The 19,402-nt window shown below is 44.7% G+C and overlaps 1 protein-coding gene across 1 annotated transcript; it reads right to left on the bottom strand.

Annotated features, from left to right (window-relative positions):
* Positions 1-2,733: 2,733 nt before the first annotated feature.
* LOC108449510 (dystroglycan-like) lies at positions 2,734-10,187 on the bottom strand. Its single transcript, XM_017745750.1, has 6 exons — positions 10,092-10,187; positions 9,576-9,900; positions 8,885-9,123; positions 6,400-8,177; positions 4,708-4,848; positions 2,734-3,785 (listed from the first exon to the last, which is right to left on the bottom strand). The coding sequence occupies exons 2-6, from the start codon at positions 9,858-9,860 to the stop codon at positions 2,734-2,736; spliced, it is 3,495 nt and encodes a 1,164-aa protein (XP_017601239.1). The 5' UTR covers positions 9,861-9,900; positions 10,092-10,187.
* Positions 10,188-19,402: the final 9,215 nt, after the last annotated feature.

Genomic DNA, 19,402 nt, shown 5'->3' with positions numbered 1-19,402 from the left:
TTTTCCAGTTGAGTTTTAGGATGAAGAAAACCTCTGCTGCCATGGAGTAAATCAAGTAATCAAAAATGTTAGTCAGCTTTAAAGTCCTTGCCCAGAAGCATTGGATACTATTTCAAAATCAGTGATGACTGTCTAAAAAGAAAAAAAAAATTCAAGTAATTTATAATAAGCTGATAACATTGTTAATTTTGGTTCATGAATACTTTTTATTTATATGAGGATTCCTCAGGAGTTCAGAATTATGGAAAAGACTGCACACTGAGTACCCAGACACTGAGCTGAGAGAGTGCCAGTCTTGGGTTTTCATCTGAGGGGTGGGAGGGTGAAGGGTTTTACAGGTAAAAATTGTTGGTTTAAGGACTTTTAAAAAATGGAATGTAAATGGTCTTTAGAAAGCAAAGCCTTTCAGGTTGTTGTGTTGGAGTTAAGGCTTTGTAAGCAGAAGTACAATAAAATTTTTTGCTAATAATTATTTTTTGATGAAGTGTGTTCTGTAAGGTACTTGTTATATGTCTGAGACACTGAATAGGAATGGCTGTGAAATGATAAAAGTAGGTAATCTGTCCTCAGTTTCTTTGAGTAGAGCCTCTTCTACTGGGGAGTAGAATTCTCAACTGGGAAAACTCAGCCAGCGTCTGTGATCTGATCCCTTGTAAGATTTTGGGTTGTCTTCCACATGGGCTAAGGAAAGATGAATTATTGAGCTTTCCAAGTGTGTCAGCCTTCCTCTGATCTGCATCTGGCTTCTGTAAGCAACTGAAGGGCTCACAGATTGGATATCTTGCAGTTGATTGAGACACATCTTGGAGATTTTCTAGAAGTAAATCAATATATTCATATTCACCTGCAACTTTAAATACCACAGTTCCTGATGTATAGATCTGAACACAAATATTCTTCACTTAACATTTGTGACTGAATCCTTTTTTCAGCTGTGCTAAAGTACCGTGAATAATTTCAAGGTGATTATTCAGCCACTCTGATGCAGGTGTGTTTTCTGTTAAATGATTTTAGAACTGTTTTTACAGAGTGATTAAATAGTACTTGCATGGTAATATTTTCTGTCATATTGTGAAATATTTCTAGCTTTTACAGAAGCAATTTGTAACTCTTGGAGATCCTAGTCTGAAGACTTCTATTGCTTTTATTTGTATTATTTCATTGAAAACAGAATGTCTTGCATCACCACATCTCTTGATACCCTATCTGAAATGTTCTGATGGAGAAAACTGCCACAAAATTATTGCTTCTCATAAGTCTCTGGGTTGTCTTAATGAGATTTTACTGCACATCACTCTGGATGTTTCTCTTGTTTACTAGAGGGGTTTTTAAGGCAGGGAGCTGGGGAGCGTGTAAATGTCAGCTCTGCAATTTGCTAGGCTGGAGAGTTAGAGCTGAAAAGCTCATTCTGTGCCTTGGGAATTGTGTTACATCTCCTCATGTGCCATTAATATTCAGCTGCACTCCTTGAAAATATGCACAGGCATTAAATACTTTATTAGCAGAAGAGAAATTTAATAGCACCTGCTATTAAAATACATATTTGTTTAGCTTGTTTACTAACTGTGTTCTCCACTTTTGGAGCATCTGCCAGGTCAGTCTGTTTGGTGATGAAATGGGCTGGGCCTGGTGACTGGGGGTCTGTATTTTAAGTACTTGGAGAGTCTTACAGGGATACGAGACTGCAAGGGCTGGTCTTTGCAGTTCTGGAAAGGGCATTCCATACTTCTCTGCTGCCCTGCACAGTGGCACTGGTGCTGCTTTGCTCCTGTTTCACACTCTGCTTTCAGCTTCAGGGAAGGTTTTGTCAGCTCTAAGAAGAGTTTGCAGATTAAAATTGGGATTTACGGATTAAGTAGTTTAATCTGTAATTATGTAATTGCAAATGCAGTTCATAATTAAGTTATGAATTGCATTTTGCTTATGATAATCTGGTAAACTGGAAGGATTTCAAAATGTTTGAAAAGTCCTTAGAAATTCTTTTGCAGAATTTTAGGAATTCTCTGTGGTCCTTGAACTGTCCCAGGTAGAAGCAGACAAGAGACAGTTTTACTGTAAAGAAGGCAAGCCTGGAACTTTAAAATGTATCTTTAAAGGTACATTGCACCAAATTACAGGAAGAGTTCAGTAGCTACCATTGCCTTTAGAAATGCTACATAGGATGCATTTACAGAAACACTAAAAAAAGTTTTGAAAGATTGAAAGGACAGAGACAATGTCAGGCATTTTTTGAAAACTCTAAAATTCCAAGCTAGCCTAGAGGCTCTATGGTTGTAGCACCTCTGAATTTCAATGGAAACATCATGTTTTGTAGTGGCCCTTCTGTGGCAGTTCTGCCTCTTCTATGTAAAATGTGTATTTATGAATCAGGCAGACACAATGAAGTGAGATTTGCTCAGCACTGACTGTGACCCCTCATCAGCTTGATGTGTATTTTCTTGTTCTTACTTTCATGGGGTTGTAATTCTACGCCTTCATCAGGAGATCCCTTTGCCTCCTTCACTTGGGTTCTGCTTTTGCCACTGTCTCTTTGTCAGGTGTAGGCCAAATATGTTCTATTCTAAATTGAAACATGGTAAAAATCACTAACTGCCTACTTATGTTTTTTCTATTAAGGGTAGCACCTTGTAATGCAATTTGTCTTTTTGTGGATTTGATCTTAATACCATTTAAAAGTTTTTAAAATTGAAGCCTCTGGATGTTGCCCTGGTTGTGCTGGGTGGTCGGAGCCTCTCAATAGTGGGGAGGGAGTTGGTATCTTGGTGGCTGGAAAGGTGGTGTGATGTGAGGGATTGGCCTGGGACACTGCTTGTGGGAGGGAAGTGGTCCTGAAGGTGGGATCCATAATGGAGGTGAAGGTGAAGCCCTGCACTCGTGTACAGGGGCTTTGCGAGGTCTCAGGGCATCCAGTTCCACATCAGCATGGCTTAGCTGGGAGTTCGTCTGAAACGACACAGGCTCTGGTCCAGGCATCCTCCTGGGACACCTGCAAAGCCAGCAGCCCACTATTGCCAGCACCACGCCGGCAGTGGCACAAACACCACTCAGTAAGGCACGTGGGCTCCTCCTCGTTGTGGAGTCGTTCTTGGCTTGGGGTGTTGGCCCAGTGCTGCTGCAAGGCCTGGGGAAGGGCTTTGTGCTGGCAGGGCAGTGCTCACTGTAGGAAATGCTGAAAGTCACATCGATTCTGTACTCTGGCAGCATGGCCTGGACAAAGCATGGGCTCACAGACCCAGCTGGCACTTGCAGTTTCTCCAGGGCCTGCTGCATTTCGTCTTTCCCGCACCAGCTGGAAGATCTGTTGGCACTTGCACACAGCGAGCTGTTGTACCAGGAGATGACTGTGGAGCCGGGCTGCAGAGCTGCCAGTGCGATGTCTTTGGGGCTGCTGGAGTTCAGGAAGAGGGAAAGCTTCTCCAGGAACAGACCCACCCTTTTCCTCTCCCTCAGGAAAGAGGAGTAGCTGTTCTTGGTCCGCATGGTGAAAAGGTGGCACGGTACCTCGGGGGGCTTCAGGAGCTCGATGGTGAAGGATTCCCAGGCTGTCAGACCTCCGGAGTCCGTGGCAGACAGCACAAATTCCTGAGGGGAATACTGGAAGTCGATCTCCAGGGGATAGCTGTGCATGGCCTGCTGGGAGGTGTCAAACTGCAGCCAGCTCTCCGATCCCGACGGAGAGCCGTCAGCTGGGAGGATTTGTAGAGATAACTGAGTGGAGTTGCCATCTTCCTCATCATAAAATGTGTTGGCAGGTAAAGGGAAAAAGAACAGGCATCCGATGGTTGCTGTTAGGAATTTAATGGAATGAACAAGCTTTGGGGAAGTGTTTGCTTGCCCTTTAGAGAGGAGGGAGAAAAGGGAGGGAAAGAATTAGGAAAAAATTGCTATCTCTTGCTGGATGATGGCAAAGAAAACTTGTCAGCCTCAGGACTGTGGAGTGTGCTGAAACTGAAACTTATAACAGTAAAGTCTTGTCCTTGATCACATCTTAACCTCATTTGTTAAGCATTTAGGTATCTGTTTATTTAAAGAGCTGTAAATATCCTCAACAATATTTTGTCTAGTCCAAAATATTATTCAGGTCTTGTATAGTCCCTTCCCAAACAATAATATCTCATTCTAGTAAATTTTACACAGAAATACCACAACATGGTATTGTTTCATCTTCTATTTCCAGCATTAATCATGGATGTTTTTGTTTGGGGATTTTATGAGAGTATGGGTGCCTGGGATGGGATTGCTGTGAGTGCTGCATGTCTGCCTGGTTTGAAGAGTTCCAGAGAATTTGGGAGTGGACACCAGGTAAGCTGGAGGATGATAAAGTGTGGGGACAAATCTGAAAGGAAATTTCCTCTCTGTCACTGTCAGGTGAAGTTTGCTACCAGGCTCAAGGAGTGAAGAATCACAACACAGAGTTCCTGCAGCTTGTGGCAAAAATGGTCCTTTCTTCTTGCCGTTTCTGGATCATGTGTATTTGTGCTTTCTACACTTATGATAAGGACTAGTAAAATCATGCCATCTCCTTACATATTACCTAATGTAAATATTAGAGAGGGATTAATTCAGGACACAAATATTTAGGTCATAAATAGTCTGAGGACTGCATGGGTTCTAATACAGGAAACCAGAGACACCTTGCAGGGTGGATGAAAAGGTTAATGGCAGCTGTGTTCAGAAGCAGGAACAGAAAAGTAAACTTGTTTTTACCTTGAGTTACAGTCTGCAGCTCTTGTGAAGCAGAACATGGAGGAAGAGTTCCTGCACTTTCCACAAACTGTAGTCTTTCAGATGAGGGAAACAGCCGGCTGCTTGGATCCAGGTGTGATGGCAGCAGTGTCTCACCCACCTCTGTGAAAGTGAGATCATTACAGTTCAAGGTGAAAGGTCATTTAGATCTATGTGAAAGGAATCTTATGTAAATAATGTGTCACAGTGTTGGGAATACAGTTTAAAAGCTTTTATGGCATGTGATTGAAGACCTTTGCCAGTTTCTGCCAGCACAGGAAGGACCATGGGAAGCAGGCTGGAGTTCAACCTCCCCTTTAAAAAAGGAGAGAATGCAAGTGGCTTCTATCTCTGGAGAAGAAATTTTTTTTTTTTTTTTTTTTTTATATTTTTACATGGCCTGTGCTTGCCAGAGCGCTAATAACAGTATTGTGTTAGGGCTCTATTGCCCATCTGCGGGATTTGACAGATCATAGAATCAAAGAATGGCCTGAGTTGAAAAGGACCTTAAAGTTCATCCAGTGCCAACCCCCTGCCATGGGCAGGGACACCTTACACTATCCCAGCTTGCTCCAAGCTCTGTCCAACCTGGCCTTGGACACTTCCAGGGATAGGGCAGCCACAGCTTCTCTGGGCAACCTGTGCCAGGGCCTCCCCACCCTCACAGGGAACCATTTCTTCCCGATATCCAATCTAAACCTGCTCTCTGTCAGTTTGAAGCCATTCCCCTTTTTCCTGTCACACCCCACATGCTCTTGTAAAATAGTCTCTCTCCAAATGATGCTTGCTGGGACACCTGATTGCAAAGCTAAAGTTTTAGGCTTTGGGTACACACTTAATGTAGGTCTAATAAAGTTTTACAAATAAGATGGCTCTGAGGGGCGTTAACAAGGCTTGGAATTCTGCACTTCGTAACTGTTTAAAATCTCCCATGTGTACACTTTTACAGATTTAATGTAAGGTGATTCAGGCATAATGCCATGAATTTACCCAACTGGCACTACAAACAAACAATCTCTGTTGTCTTAACTTAAGCCTGAGTCACAGATTCACGCAGTTGAAAGAGAAGGCAGACTAAAAAGTGTGTCTGGCCTAATTCTTTACTCCACAAGATACTCAACTACTTCTCTGTCATTTTCGATAAATATTTATTCTTCAGTTCTTAAAAACCCTCCACAACGTTCCCCAAGCATCTTTTCTGATGTTTTATCATCCTTACTGTGAGAAAGTTTATCTAATGTCCAACTTAAATCATCTTAACTGCACTTGAAGGTCATTAGTGCTGTGTTAGTTCCCAGGAGATTCTGAGAATGCTTCTTTTATCTTTTAAGCAAAATATTATATAAAGCTATGTATTTTCTCAGTCTTCTAGATTAATGGTTTCAGTTTGACATGTTCTTGAGACCTCTGGCCATCCTTGTGTTCCTTTGGAGCTTTTTTAAGGGTCCACATCTTTCCTTAGCTAGGATGGCCAAAGCTGGGCCTGGTCATTCAGCTGAGCTATTATCTGCTCCCAGCTGAGCAAAAAAATTGCATTCCCTTATTGGGAAGACTGCTGCTGGCACCTCCCTAGTGCAGGGAAGTTGTGCTTTTGCACAAGAAACTGTGTTGAACAATTCTGGCAGGACTCAGGGCAGGAGAGAGGATAAAAGGAAAGTCAAATCTTAAACGTACCCGGTATGCTGCTGGGCAGGTGAGAAGTGGCATTAAATAAAGTCACCAGAGGTGCTTCTACAGCATCTGGCTTGATGCCTGAGATGATGTGTGCCTCCAAGGTAGGCTCGGTGACATTTGGCAAAATTCCACTTGTTCCCAGATCTTTGTCTGAAAGTGATTCCTTTGTGCCACTGGATAAAATCCTTGCAGGTTGTGGCTCTGTTCTGAGCATGCTGCTGCTGCAAGAAGGAGGAAATGTATTTGTTGGTCTGGATAACCTGGACTTGTGAAAGGCAGAAAAGTCTGGCACAGTAAGAACTGGAGCAGTGTCAGGGTGGGACAGAGTGATCAGACTTGGTCCAGGAGGTGCTTCAGCTTTACCAGGGACAGTGCTGGTTAATGTGTGAGGAAAGCTGGCTGAGGCTTCGGGACTAAAAAACAATTTGGAGTAGAGGGTCTGTGCTTCTCTCTGGGCTACAGAAGAAGCTGTGCTTTTCCCTCCAGCAGATGAAAAACCACTGGGCTGTGGGATAGTTGTAGAAGGTTTAGATTGAGGTTCACAGCCATTAGTGAAGACTTGGCTCAGACTGCTTCTTGCTGTGACAGCTGGGAATGTGTCATCGATGGGAGATGTGAAGCCAGACCAAGCTGTGGCCCTTACTGAAGCTTTTTGGAATAGTGAAGGGAGTGCTTCTGGAGAGAGGGATGCACCAGAAAGCTTTTCAAGTTCTGGAAAGTGGCTTTTTGCCTCATTGATGTAATCTGGCACTTCTGATACTGACATTTCTCCTGGCAAAGATGGATGTAATTCTGTCTTGGGAGAAAATGCCATTGCTGAGCTGTGAGGCCATTCCTGAAGAGTGTTTCTCACCCATGGCCTGGAAAGCTGCTCTGTGCCTGAAGTGATGTCCTGTAGGAGATGGTATGTGGATATCTCTGATTTGCTGGAAAGGAAATGTGAGTGCGTCTCAGGCACGTGAGGCTCTGGCTGCTCTGACAGCAAGAATGTACCAGAAGGCCTAGCAGGCAGCACTTCCAGTTCAGAGAAGAGAAGCCTGGTTTCAGTTATCAGGGAAGGTGACAGATCTGGGCAATGAGAGTCTGCAAACATAATGGGTACTGAGGGGTTAGTTGGCATGTCCTGTGCTGAGTCCATTTCTAAGGTGACCAAGCTTTCTTGACTTGCAAGGTGGATATTATTCTGCATCTTGTAACTTGCTATGGTTCTACTTTCTGCACAGAAAGTTGATGAGCTCTGAGTAGGTGACAGCACAAGTGGTGTGAGTAACTGGCTTGGCACAGTAAAGAACAAGGGCCTGGAAGCCTCTCCTGCAGCTGGTCTCTGGGTAATTCTAGTTGGTTTTAATGCAGGTGTTGGTGTGATCATTAATTGCCTGCGGTGTAGTCTTGGAGACTTTCTGTCATAATCCCCTCTCCTGAGTACTCTCCAGCCTGCAATTTCATACCCTAGCAGCTGTGAGAGGTGATGTGAGTTCACATTGTGCCGCAGGACTTGGATGAATTCACGGAGCAGGGCAAAGCCTCCGCACGTGACCGGCCAGGAGAGCCCCACGTAGTGGTTGGTGGTGAGGTCGATGTGCCCGGTGTCCTCAGCTAGGATGTGTGAGGCCCTTGCTGCTGGGCCTGGGTGCTGCAGCAGGGTCAGCAGGGAGCTGTCCAGGTGCAGGTACTCAGCCATCCTGCACACCATGGACAGGTGCTCCCGGACGTCCAGAGTTTCCGCTCCAGCAGAGAGAATGATTTCAGCAGAAGTGATGGGAGCTTCCTTCCCACACCTGACATGGAAAGTCCAGAATTAAAGTGGATAAGAATAATTCTTTTTACCCCTCCCAGTTTTTGTGAAGATCCCTGTTTGAATTTAGTAGATCATTGTTCAAAATTTTACCTCTTAATCCAAAACTTCCTTCTCCATGAATATATGAATGTTTCCCATTCCACTAACTTCACTGATCACTAAGTTTGTTCCCACTGCTTGTGCAGAACACAGCGGCGTGGTCTGAATTTCCCAAACGCTGTCCTCATTATGGAAGTAATTTACTTCAGAGATATTCCCAGTCCATTAGACATCAAATGTAGGTACTGACACTGAGAAAGTACCACCAGTGGTAACAAACAGTGTCTTATGGAGGCAATTTGGAGGCTCACTGGGAGCCTGCCTCTCTCCCTGCTCACAGAAGAGTTAGGAACTGGAACACGGAGGCTGGATGCCATCTGTACAATGGAGAGTCAGTGTCCCTGTGCCCATGTCTGCTGTGCACTGTAGCTCTGGGACAACAAAGCCTCCAGCTTTTATATTCAGCATGTGCTTGTTCAATATTTTGTGGGGTTTTGTTCTAGTTTTGGTTCCCTGATGTCACATTTCCACAGCAGGAAAAACCCGCCCTGTGTCAATTAGGGAGCACCCATCTCTTTTTTTTTTTTAAATAATTTTTCCCTCCCCTCACTGATTAGAGCAGAAGCCACGGAGGCCAGCAGTACTCACTGGTAGCTGTTTGGCATGCGGTTCAAATTCTGCGTTTCCAAGGATAAACTGCTGTCCTGCACATGGATGGTGAAGTTTCCAGCAGCCCTCAGTGTTTCCTGGGCAGGCACCCCTCCAGAGGCAGCAATGTTGAACAGGTACACTCCTCCCTCCCCTGCCATCGGCAGCCCTTGAAAAATGTTTGTTTTGGGGTTGAATTCCAGCCATTTTGGCAAATCTGCACCACTGGCTAAAGTGACCTGCTCCGTAAGAGGATGGCAGAGGAACAGAATTAGTGATAGGAAATGCTTTTACTACTCCAGTTTTACATACTCTAAGCTCTAGCTGGATAAAAGTTCAGAAACAGTCACAACTGATCCATTTGGAAATCTTAGTAACCACGGTGCCTTGGTTTTTTATGTAGTGCTTGTCTTGGGTGTTTTTTAGCATAGTGGCAACAGTTAACTGTCCATTTCCAAGACCCTGCATTCTTTAGACTGCAGGTAGACAAAACACATGTGTCTGTAGGTTGTTTACTTGCTCAGTAGGGAAGTGCTGCACCAGTAGTGAATGCTGGTGAGATTTTTGCCATCAGTTCTACCTGTTTCTAATACATTTGAGGCACTTTCTAGAAGGAGATGAATTCATTTTAAACATAAAGCAAATGTCTTTGCTGCAGGATTGTACCAGGAAATGTATTAAATAGTGTTACCTTGTACTGAGTTACTGTTCCCTGAAAGGCAAATGCTGGCACTGTATAACAGAATATTTTTCCCATGAGGACAGTTGCATCTGGGATTATTCCTTGCAGGCTCTTTGTTTCTTCCCATCTGTTGTTCAATCCCTTGGCAACCTCAGCAGGAGAGCTCACACAGACAGACAGCAGCGCAAAGAGAAGAGGGAGCAGGGGCAAGACTCTCAGCCCTGGGAGCACAGGGGTCCCCGAGGCAGGAGAGCTGTGCTGGATGTGCCCTGGGTACCTGCAGGCATCATCCATCTCATCCAGTGCCGCTGGCAGCTGGGTGCTGCTACTGGAGCTGTAGGGGAAAGAGAAAACCCAAACCTGTGGGCATGTGCTCCTCAGATCAGCCAGCCCCATCTCCCAGCGAAGCAGAACGCTGGCAAATGTCTGAGGCTTCTCACTGCATTGGTTACAGCCCTGCTGGTCTCTTTGGGCCACGGTGACATCTGGGGAGGGCTCTGGGCTTTAAGAAGCCTCGGTACTCACCATCACTGCTCTGTTCAGCCAAAGGATTTCCACGGGGAAACAAAGCTGGTTCATCATGCTTTTTAACCCAGTTGCCTTCAGTCTTGCTGTTGCTCCCGTCTCTGTTTCTGTTGTGATAAAAGCCCACTCAGAAGTGAAATGCTACACTGGGGCCTCATCAGGGGGGCCTCCAACATAGGGCAGAGCCAGGTGAACAGTGCAGTAACCTGACCCGCCAGGATTTTGTGGTGTAGTGGTGACAAAAGGAAAGGTGAGTATGGCAAATGGCACTGATCACGGGGACAAAGGCAGGCTGAGACTCACTGTCCTTCGTAGCATCGAGGGCTGGAATTCGATTTGCTATGTTTGATGCTGCTTCTACAAGAGAGGATAAGAGAACAGTAAAAAGGGCTCTCATAAACCTGTGAGTGGCTTCCAGCTTTTAGATGAGCAGTGCATACAACATGCTTGGTCCATCCTGCTAAGGACAGCTTTGTTTAAAAGCACGCAAGAAGAAAAGAACATTTACTAGCTCAAAAGATAGAACTGAGAAAGCATGGATGATGTTTTGGAGCCAGATGACTGCAGCAGCAGGGCAGGGAGTGCTCCTTTCTTGGTACAGCTCTGACAGCAAGATGGCTTGAAAACCACAGCCTGCTTTGCTTTGGCCCTACAACCCCAGTGGCCATTTATCAAGGAATCAGGTTTTGCTCTGCTGGCTTTTAACAAGTATTTTCTTGCTTCTGTTTGTGGAGGTGTTTGCAGTAGTTGCCAAGCTTTCTGTCGTGCTCTGTTGTGCAGATCCCTTCCATTTTAGCTACGAGGCGAGCGTGCTTTGGATAGAGCAAGAAGTGGTGATGCAAATCTTACATAAAGACAAAAATTGTGTGGTATCTACCAGAAGACAATGGCTTGCTAGTGCCTGCAGTGTGTTCCTATACTCTGGGAAAAACAGAAACCCTACTGATAGGTGTGCAGTGCTTGATGTCTGCTTTTGGCCAGAGATGAACATTTATCCAGCAAACTTTGTTTCCCTTGTAACCAAGATTGGCTCTGAAGAAATCAAAAGTTTGTGCTTCTTTGATTATGCTCAGCTGTGCTGAGAAACAAGTTACTACATTCACCTCTCCATTTTTCACTGTCAACATCTCCTGTGTTCCTTTCTCCTGCAATCCCTGGAAACAATGACAAGTCCTCATTCACCCCTTATGAAAAGAGGGAATAGGTGGTGGGGCAGAAATTCAAGTTGCAGATAAGGACTTTTACTTAGGGAGTATCATTCTTATGCAAGGGAATGGGTGCTTGACAGCTGATTAATACCTCCTAATGAATTTGCCTCCTGAGAGCTGAGTAAATATTGCCATGTAACCATGCATGAATCATCAGCATGCTCTGAAATGATGGGAATACTCCGAGATGCCTTGGTTGCTGTGAGCTTACAGGATTCCAAACCACCCCTGGAAGGGCAACATCTGCCCAGTGCAGGAATCCAAAGCCTATGGACACACCTGTGCTTCAGGTGGGGAGGTGCCAGTGAGTGTTCCACCTATTTGGGTCCTGTCCCTTCTTAGCAACATTTGTCCCCCTGGCTTTGACAGCAGCAGACATCATGTATTTACTCTGTAGTGTCACGTGAGGCAGAATATTTTCACAATGTTTGCTGTCATAGTGTTCTGGATATAAACTTACTGAAACCTCCCATGAATGTACAACGGCTTAAAATAATTAGATTTTTAAAATTTCTCTGGAGCCTCCCTGTAATCCTCACTGTTGTATAATTACTGAGCTCATAATGAATTGTTCTTGCTAAATTGCAACAGAGGCATGTGGCATTCTGTTGGGTGAATGCCTTTTGATAAAAACAAAAATGAGAGTGGGAGAGACACTTCATACAAGAGCGCGTAGTAACAGGACAAGGGGGAATGGCTTCAAGCTGCAAGAGGGTGGGTTTAGATTGGATATCAGGAATAAATTGTTCCCTGTGAGGGTGGGGAGGCCCTGGCACAGGTTGCCCAGAGAAGCTGTGGCTGCCCCAGCCCTGGCAGTGTCCAAGGCCAGGTCGGATGGGGCTCTGAGAGCAAGCTGCAATAGTGGAAGGGGTCCCTGCCCATGGCACAGGGGGTGGAACTGGATAAACTTTAAGGTCCCTTCCAACCCAGGCCATTTTATGGTTCTCTGAAACTATCTCAAACGTCACTCTCTGTCTAAATGCAGGGAAACTTGGGAACAAATGTAGCTAATCCAGAAACAAGGACCACTGGCTTGAGGTATTTACTTCTCACACAGAACCAAGAAATATCAAAAGTTTTATGGAATAACTTCATTCTCATGTGATTTCATGGCCAGAGTGCAGAGATAAAGGTGGGCAACTGTAATCCAAAGCTCACATGAATCAAACAGAATCTTTTTGGGGCACCTGTAAGTACTTGTAAAGACAAAAATAACTTACTTATTTTGCTCCACTTTTACCTTTAGACAATTTTTCCAACGAGTGTGTGCAACATTTACACAAATGCGATTCTGACACTGGGAAAAAAAACACCCCTTAATCCTTATCTGAAACACCAAAGGCCACACTGAAGGATACACTATCTTCTGTTTTCTTTTTGGGTGATCTTGTAAAATGGAAATTGTGACTGTCTTGTTTCCCTGTGCTGCCCTTGCCTAAGGCACTCTCTTGTCACTCCTTCTTAGAGGAAATGGGGAACAAATGTCCAATACTCCCCTGTCCATGTTTAGCAAGCCTGCTTGGCAGGGTTTAGGGTCTCCTGCAACATCCCAAATAGCCTAGAATGGCTCAGCTTTACAGCCTAGAACACAAAGGTAATGTTTTTTTAATGAGGTTGTTTTTTGTATCTATTAAATCCCCAGCACCTGGAATGAAGGGATTGCTTGGCAATTTTAGCTTCCTTTCAAGTCTCTGATATTCCAGCCCTCTTCTCTGCTGCAAAGGAAACCTAGGTCTTTTCCCAGTAGCCCCAGAAAACTCAGCAAGTAGAAGGTGACTTCAGAACAGTATTTTGGTGGTCTGATTCATTATTTTCGCAATGTCTGAAGCTGGCAGTGCTGGCAGCCCTGGCATCCATGCATTGGTAACTTGCCAGGCAGTTTCAGAGCCATTTGTGTGGACATAACAGGAAGCCTGGTAGTAGCACATAGTAGCACATTTTCTGTGAATTGTCCAGTATGAGTTTTCCACCTTTGACTTCCATTAAATTCTAGGAAAAGCCTCCTGTGTTGGAGTTGCCTAGAAACCTGTGGAGATATGCCTGCAAATTGGCTGTTGGTGCACTGAGTCTCATGCAAAATGTGGGGGATGTTTTTGCTTGGACTGTTGCAATTAACACGTTGACTGTTTCTGGAAGGCAGAATACTGGAAACTGGGTGTTGGGAAAGGCAGAAATTAATGTGGTGGAAGAAAGGAGCCTGTATGTTACAACCTGTGTGTCACAACCATGTCACTCCTGTGTTGCCAAATGCGAATAAATCAGAAAGTCAAAGTTTTGGTATCTGGGATAAGCATCAGAAAAAGGGTTGGGTTTCTTTTCATGCCGTTTCTTCAAAATAATGATGCACCCCCTCCCCACCCCCATTTTTATTAATTTTAATCATGCTGGTGTTTTATCTTTAAGCAGCTGCCTCAGGTTTTATTTCTTTTTCTCTTATTTTAAACCAAATGGGAGAAAGAGTGGAAAGGACAAAGGAACAACATCTGAGGGAAACCTTGTCTTTACTTGCTTCTACTTCTCATTCTGTTTAGCACTGGGAAAGTATTTTCACTTCCCACCCCACTTCCCTCCCAAACCCTTATGTTTCCTCTGAGAAATTGTCTACGTGGGAAAGTTTAAACATGAAAGTCAAGGGATGATTTTATACCAAGGTTAAATTTTAACTACCCATGTGAACACTGTTGTTTTGCTACAAGCATTTTGCCCCAAATTATGGTTTTCTTTTCCAGTTTAAAGCTCAGTTTACGACATTGCAAACTGATTAAACTGAGCTGGAAAAGGTTGTACTAAAAGGACTCAGGCACTTACAGAGTTACAGCTACATATGTAGCAGATAAAGCTTTCCTGCTCAGACAAGCCCTCACTATTTCATCCTAGCTGTTGGTTGGGTTTTTTTTCCTAGGGAGAGCTAAAAAGTGAGAAGAATTAATTTATTTCAATGATTTCACTTTCTAAAGCACCATCTTTTTGTCTTCCATTTCAGCTTCTTTGAAAATGAGGAAAACGGGTCAAATTCAAAATGTCTTCTCTTTTTTTTTTTTTTTTTTTGATGAAAGTTCATATTCTCATAAACTTTGAAGTAATATTAAATATTGGCCTTTTCAAAGTTATTAGTTATTCAATAGTTCCTCTAAAGGAAAGATCACTAGGTTGGCCTGAATAAAGATGCTCTGTTGTAGAAAGGTTTTGTTTGTGCTCTGTGGGAAGGGAGACAGGAGAAGGTGCTAGAGCTGCTAACAAAGCAGGACTTTTGCCTTCACACCTGTCAAATTCATTGGGAGACCTGCAAACCTTTAAAACCTCATTAAAACTGTGTCTTTCTCCAGCTGTTAATACCAACATGGGCTGTCACTTCAAAAGGGATTTTAGAAATCCTATCAGCTGATACCACTCGGAGCTGTCCTACATGGCAAAAAGAGCTATTGGCTGAAGTCTTCTGGCAAAGTCTTCGTTGTTGTTTTAATTTTTTTTCTTTCTGCCCTTTTTCTGGTCAGATGGAGGAGTCTGAGCAGAGCTGAGGTTTGCACAAACCCCAGGGCAGAAGGGAGGCTCGTGTGCCAAGTTCCAGCCTTGTGTGATTTTTCAGAAGGGGGTGGGATATGTACCAAGCAAGGTTTATAAGGGCTGGGCTGACAGGCCTGCTGCTGCTCCTGGGCCCAGCTTTTGCATTCAGCTGGCATTGCTGCCTTCCCACAGCAGGCTCTCAAACCAGTTGCTGTAATAACCCTAAAATGGTGTGTGTTTCACTCAGTGGTCTCAGTTCCGCCTCGCTCTTAGCTGATGTGACAGTTTGGGACAGAGCTCCCTTCCCCTGGCACCAGCCCCAAATTTGGCTCACAGCTCTCTGCTAAACCCAGAGCTGTCCCTCCCCTAACACAGATGCTGCTGCCATTGCTCTGTCTTTGGATGAGATGGTTTCTGTCTTCTCTGCTGGAAAGAACAGAGAGAAAAAAAATCACACTTCCACATGATCAGCTGTGGATCTTCTCATAAGGAGAGTGAACTCAGTCATGCCTGGAAGTGATGGGGAAGCTGCAGAGGAGATGGCAGTGTTGCCCAGAGGGTGAGAGGCTGGCTGGGTCCGGGGTGCGCAGAGCACCTCCTTCCCCCTTAGGCACTTCCAGAGGTGCTGAAAACCGGGCAATTGGGCTGCTCTCCCTCCTTCATCTCTGCTTGGTTTATAAAGCCAGTCCTAAAGCTCTCTCCAAAAAGCACATAACAGCTGAACCCCCGTGCCTTTCTGTGTGGCAGAAGCCGAGAGGCTGCTGACTGATGGGGGAAAGGAAGGAAATTTACAGCCAGAACCCTCTCATCAATTTCTCCTCCCAGATGTTTTTCTTTCGGTGTTTGTTTTACTTTGGCAATTGACTAAACAAATTGCTGTCGGAGTGGTGCAGCTGATGAAGTCTGGTTTCCTTCAGGTTTTTCTGCAGTTCTCTTTCTTCTGACTTAATGATCTCAGCTTCATCCTCTGCCATATTTTCCACGGGGAAGGGGAGCCAGGAGCTGAGCAGAGCTGCTTTTGGCTTTTCCTTCCCTCAAGTGGGGACATGGTTTTGAATTTTTGTCCTTTAGCCAACCTTTAATTCTCAAAAAAATCTTGAAATAACATAATTTTCAAGGCATCCATAAGATGCCTCCTCCCCAAATGCTCTAAACTGGCTAATAACAGGATCAGGCATTTCTGGCTGGGGAGAGGACTGGGTTCTTGGAGGGGACAGGCTGCAATTGCACAAGCTTTGTTTCCTCACGGCACCGAGGTGCAAGTCAGTCCCTGGAAGCTTGATTTGTAAAAAGGCCACTTGTTTTCTGCATCCCTTGGAGCTGTCTGGGCGAGCTGCTCCTGCTATTGCTAAAAGCACTTGAGCAGAATAAAAATCCGCATCCTCAGCAAAGCACTTGAGGCTGCGCTGCCTCAATTGCAAAGGAGAAACAAAAAGAGGGGAATAAAGCATGGTATAACTTTAGAATACAGGAGTTTCTATGACAGTTACAGTAAAAGCAGCGTTTATGTTCACTCTCAGCAATGTCTACAGCTTCCTTTTGAATGGGTTGCCCAGAGTTATGGGTGGGATTCAGTTTCTGCCTCTATTTTTCTTCAGTTTATGCCAATTGTCCTTTTGTAGGTGAAATTAAGTGTTGCCCAAAAAAACACAGCTCAGGCAAAGTATTGTCCTGTGTGTGAAAGCAACAATTGAGGCCTCTGCAGAGAGGCAGCTGTGACTCTGTTTTCATGTCTTTCAGGAATTATATGATTTATCAGTGATGAAGCCAGATCTTTGATAGGGGATTGAAAGTAATCCCTAAATATTTAATATGTGAGAATTAAAGACAACCAATTTGTTAGATTTTAGAGTGGGTTGAGACTTGCTCCAAGGCCCTGGTAAGTATGTGCATGACTCATGTTGAGGTGCTCAAGGGTTTTTATGGAGGCTTATCAGTATAATACGGAGGAAGAAAAGAGGGATGGAAAGGCAGCTCTTGAGGTTGTGAGTGAGTTTAACAGAGGGAAAGTGAGTGAGCTATAAATTGTGTTGAACTTGGGGGATGGAGAAAACCAAACCCATTTAGTTTGTACGGATGCCACGTGCCTGAAATGAAATTATGCATGAAATAATGCAAAAAGCCTCAAGCTGAGCTTCATAGCTGCTCTTATAAAAGACAGCAGATGTTTTTGTGGGGCTTTCTTTTCACAGCCAGGTCTCAACAGCACGTTTAGGTGCTATAATAAGGCATTTGATAAACTAGCTAAGTTTTTAGGAAAAGTTCAAGCTCTTTTCTTGCAGTCCTTCAGAGCTTCTGGAAACTGAATTACTTATTTAAAGTCCTAGCTCTGGATCTAGGAGCCTTACTTCACTTATTTCTGCAAATATTAGTCTGGCTATTTGCTTTTTTTTTTCTTTCCAGGCTGTTGTGCCTGGATGCTTTTATTTGCATACATAATGTTTGTTCTTGCAACAGTCCCTGCTCTGAAAGTTGCCGGGGTAACAGCTTTGTCTGTTGTTTCCATTTGAAAAGAGAGCGAGAGTGGCACCTCGACCTCCTGGCTGGCTGCTGGACCGGGAGCCAGCAGAGCTGGGTTCCATCCTGCCCTGGCTGCTGGCATCTGCCTTTGCCTGAGGTGCCCTTGGCAGGAACCAGCAAAGCATTTCAGTGGTTTTATTTATTTATTTATTATTGATTTATTTGTTTGTGTGCCTGTTGTTGGGCAGCCACCCGGTCCCTGCCTAGCAACCTCTGGCATCCACAACAGTTACCTAAAGGACTTTCCCCACATTCAAGGGCTTTCCTCACACCTTGCTGTCCACCCCTGACCCTGACTCCCCTTGTCCACATCCCAGAGGGACTCCAAGCCTCCCTGCTTCCCCCAAATTCCTCTGTAGCTCCTACCATTTGCCTCTTGGTGTCTCCATTTCCCTTCTGACCCCAGGTTTGCCCTGTTGGTTTCAGGACTGGTTGTAATTGTGGCTTTACCTCTGTGGATCTGTAATTGCCACCAGCCCGTTGGGCAAATGTTAACTTTTTTCAGGACCAGCTGCTTGGAGAAAGGACTCTCAGGATAGTTCTTCTGAAACTCACAGATGTTTTCTTTGTTTATTTTGTTTCTAGCTACTTTCCTATTTCTCAAATATGCCTGGACATGTCAAAACAGCGATGATCAGCTTGCGTTAAATAAATTAACTTAATACTGCTTGACATCATTATCTTTAGCTCATCCACTGAGAGCACCTAAAGAGAAGGATTGGCCTTGGTTTTGCTAGGATTTGCATTTTTTGTTGGTTTGTTTTTTGGGGTTTTGTTTGGTTGGTTTTTTGGTTTTTTTTTTTTGGTTTTTTTTTGGTTGATTGTTTGTTGTTTTTTAAAGGAGAAATGTTTTAAGCTCACCCTGCAGACCGGTGGCAGAGCAGAACTGGGGCAGGTCTCCTGAGCTCCCTCTGATCCCACTCCTCGATGGATTAGCCCCTGCTCTGGCTTTGGATCTGAGAGAAGTTGGGGCTGTTCAGCCTGGAGAGAGAAGGTTGTGTGGAGATCTCACAGCCCATTCCAGTCTCTGAAGGGGCCCGCAAGGAAGGTGGAGAGGGACTCTGCATCAGCACCTGGAATGACAGGACAAGGAGCAATGGGTACAAATGGAAAGAGGGGGAATTTGGGCCAGATGTATGGAAGAAATTGTTCCCTGTGAGGGTGGGGAGGCCCTGGCACAGGCTGCCCAGAGAAGCTGTGGCTGCCCCATCCCTGGCACTGTCCAAGGCCAGGTTGGACGGGGCTCTGAGCAAGCTGGGATAGTGGAAGGTGTCCCTGCTCCTGGCAGGGGGGCTGGAACAAGATTATTTTTAAGGTCCCTTCCAACCCAGGCCATTTTTTGGTTCTAAGCCGAGTTCATGGGACCGGGCTACTGACAAAAGCCATTTATCTCCCAGCTCCGTGTCTGTGTGTCTGCCAAGAGATAATTGGGGGGAAGAGAAGCCCAGCCCTCCTGATGCCCATTTGGTCCATGACTGACAGATTTATGATAGGCTGCAGCTTCCTCCGTTTGTCCAGCAGCGAGTGGCAGGGCCGGGCGATTGTGTGCCGGCCTTCCCAACGGAGAGTGCTTCCAGCTGGATCCAGGGCACAGGAAATGATCTAGCGAAAGCCTTTCGGTGACAATTAACAGAATTCCTGCCGATAACTTTTTTTTGTCCTCTCCCTCAGAACGTTTTTACAGCAAGCCCTAAGTGGCTGCAGAGCGGCATTGGAGGTGGGTGGTTACAAATATTGATGAGTGTGTCATGGACCAGATTTATTTCTGTTGGAAGTATGATTATTTTTTTAATCTACACCTCCTTAGTATTTTACTCGATGACCAGAGCAACATAAAAATTTATTTTTCTTCTGAGATGGTCAAACCCTAAAACCCAGCCCAGTTTGGCCTCAAGCAAGGAAGAGTTACTGTAAACTGCTTGTTTTGCCAGCAACAGTAAGGGGCTCGAGTCCTGGGGTCACCAAGGTGGTGTCAACTTGGGAGAATATGCTTAAAACCCCTCCAGTTTCTGTAATGCACTCCTGTGTGAGGCATCTCTCTTGAAAAGAGGGAAAAATAAATATTTTTTAGTGGTTGCA

Source organism: Corvus brachyrhynchos, unplaced genomic scaffold, assembly GCF_000691975.1.
Source record: "Corvus brachyrhynchos isolate BGI_N302 unplaced genomic scaffold, ASM69197v1 scaffold209, whole genome shotgun sequence".
NCBI classification, from domain to species: domain Eukaryota; kingdom Metazoa; phylum Chordata; class Aves; order Passeriformes; family Corvidae; genus Corvus; species Corvus brachyrhynchos.
The sequence above is the reverse complement of the archived record's forward strand: the minus strand, read 5'-3'. Positions and strand labels throughout refer to the sequence as shown.

Coding starts and splice junctions, on each gene's coding strand:
- LOC108449510 (XM_017745750.1), bottom strand. CDS start 9,860: ATGGATGATGCCTGCAGGTACCCAGGGCACATCCAGCACAGCTCTCCT. Junction 8,178..8,884: donor CGCATGCCAAACAGCTACCA/GTGAGTACTGCT, acceptor TTTCCATGTCAG/GTGTGGGAAGGAAGCTCCCA. Junction 4,849..6,399: donor CCTGCCCAGCAGCATACCGG/GTACGTTTAAGA, acceptor TCACTTTCACAG/AGGTGGGTGAGACACTGCTG.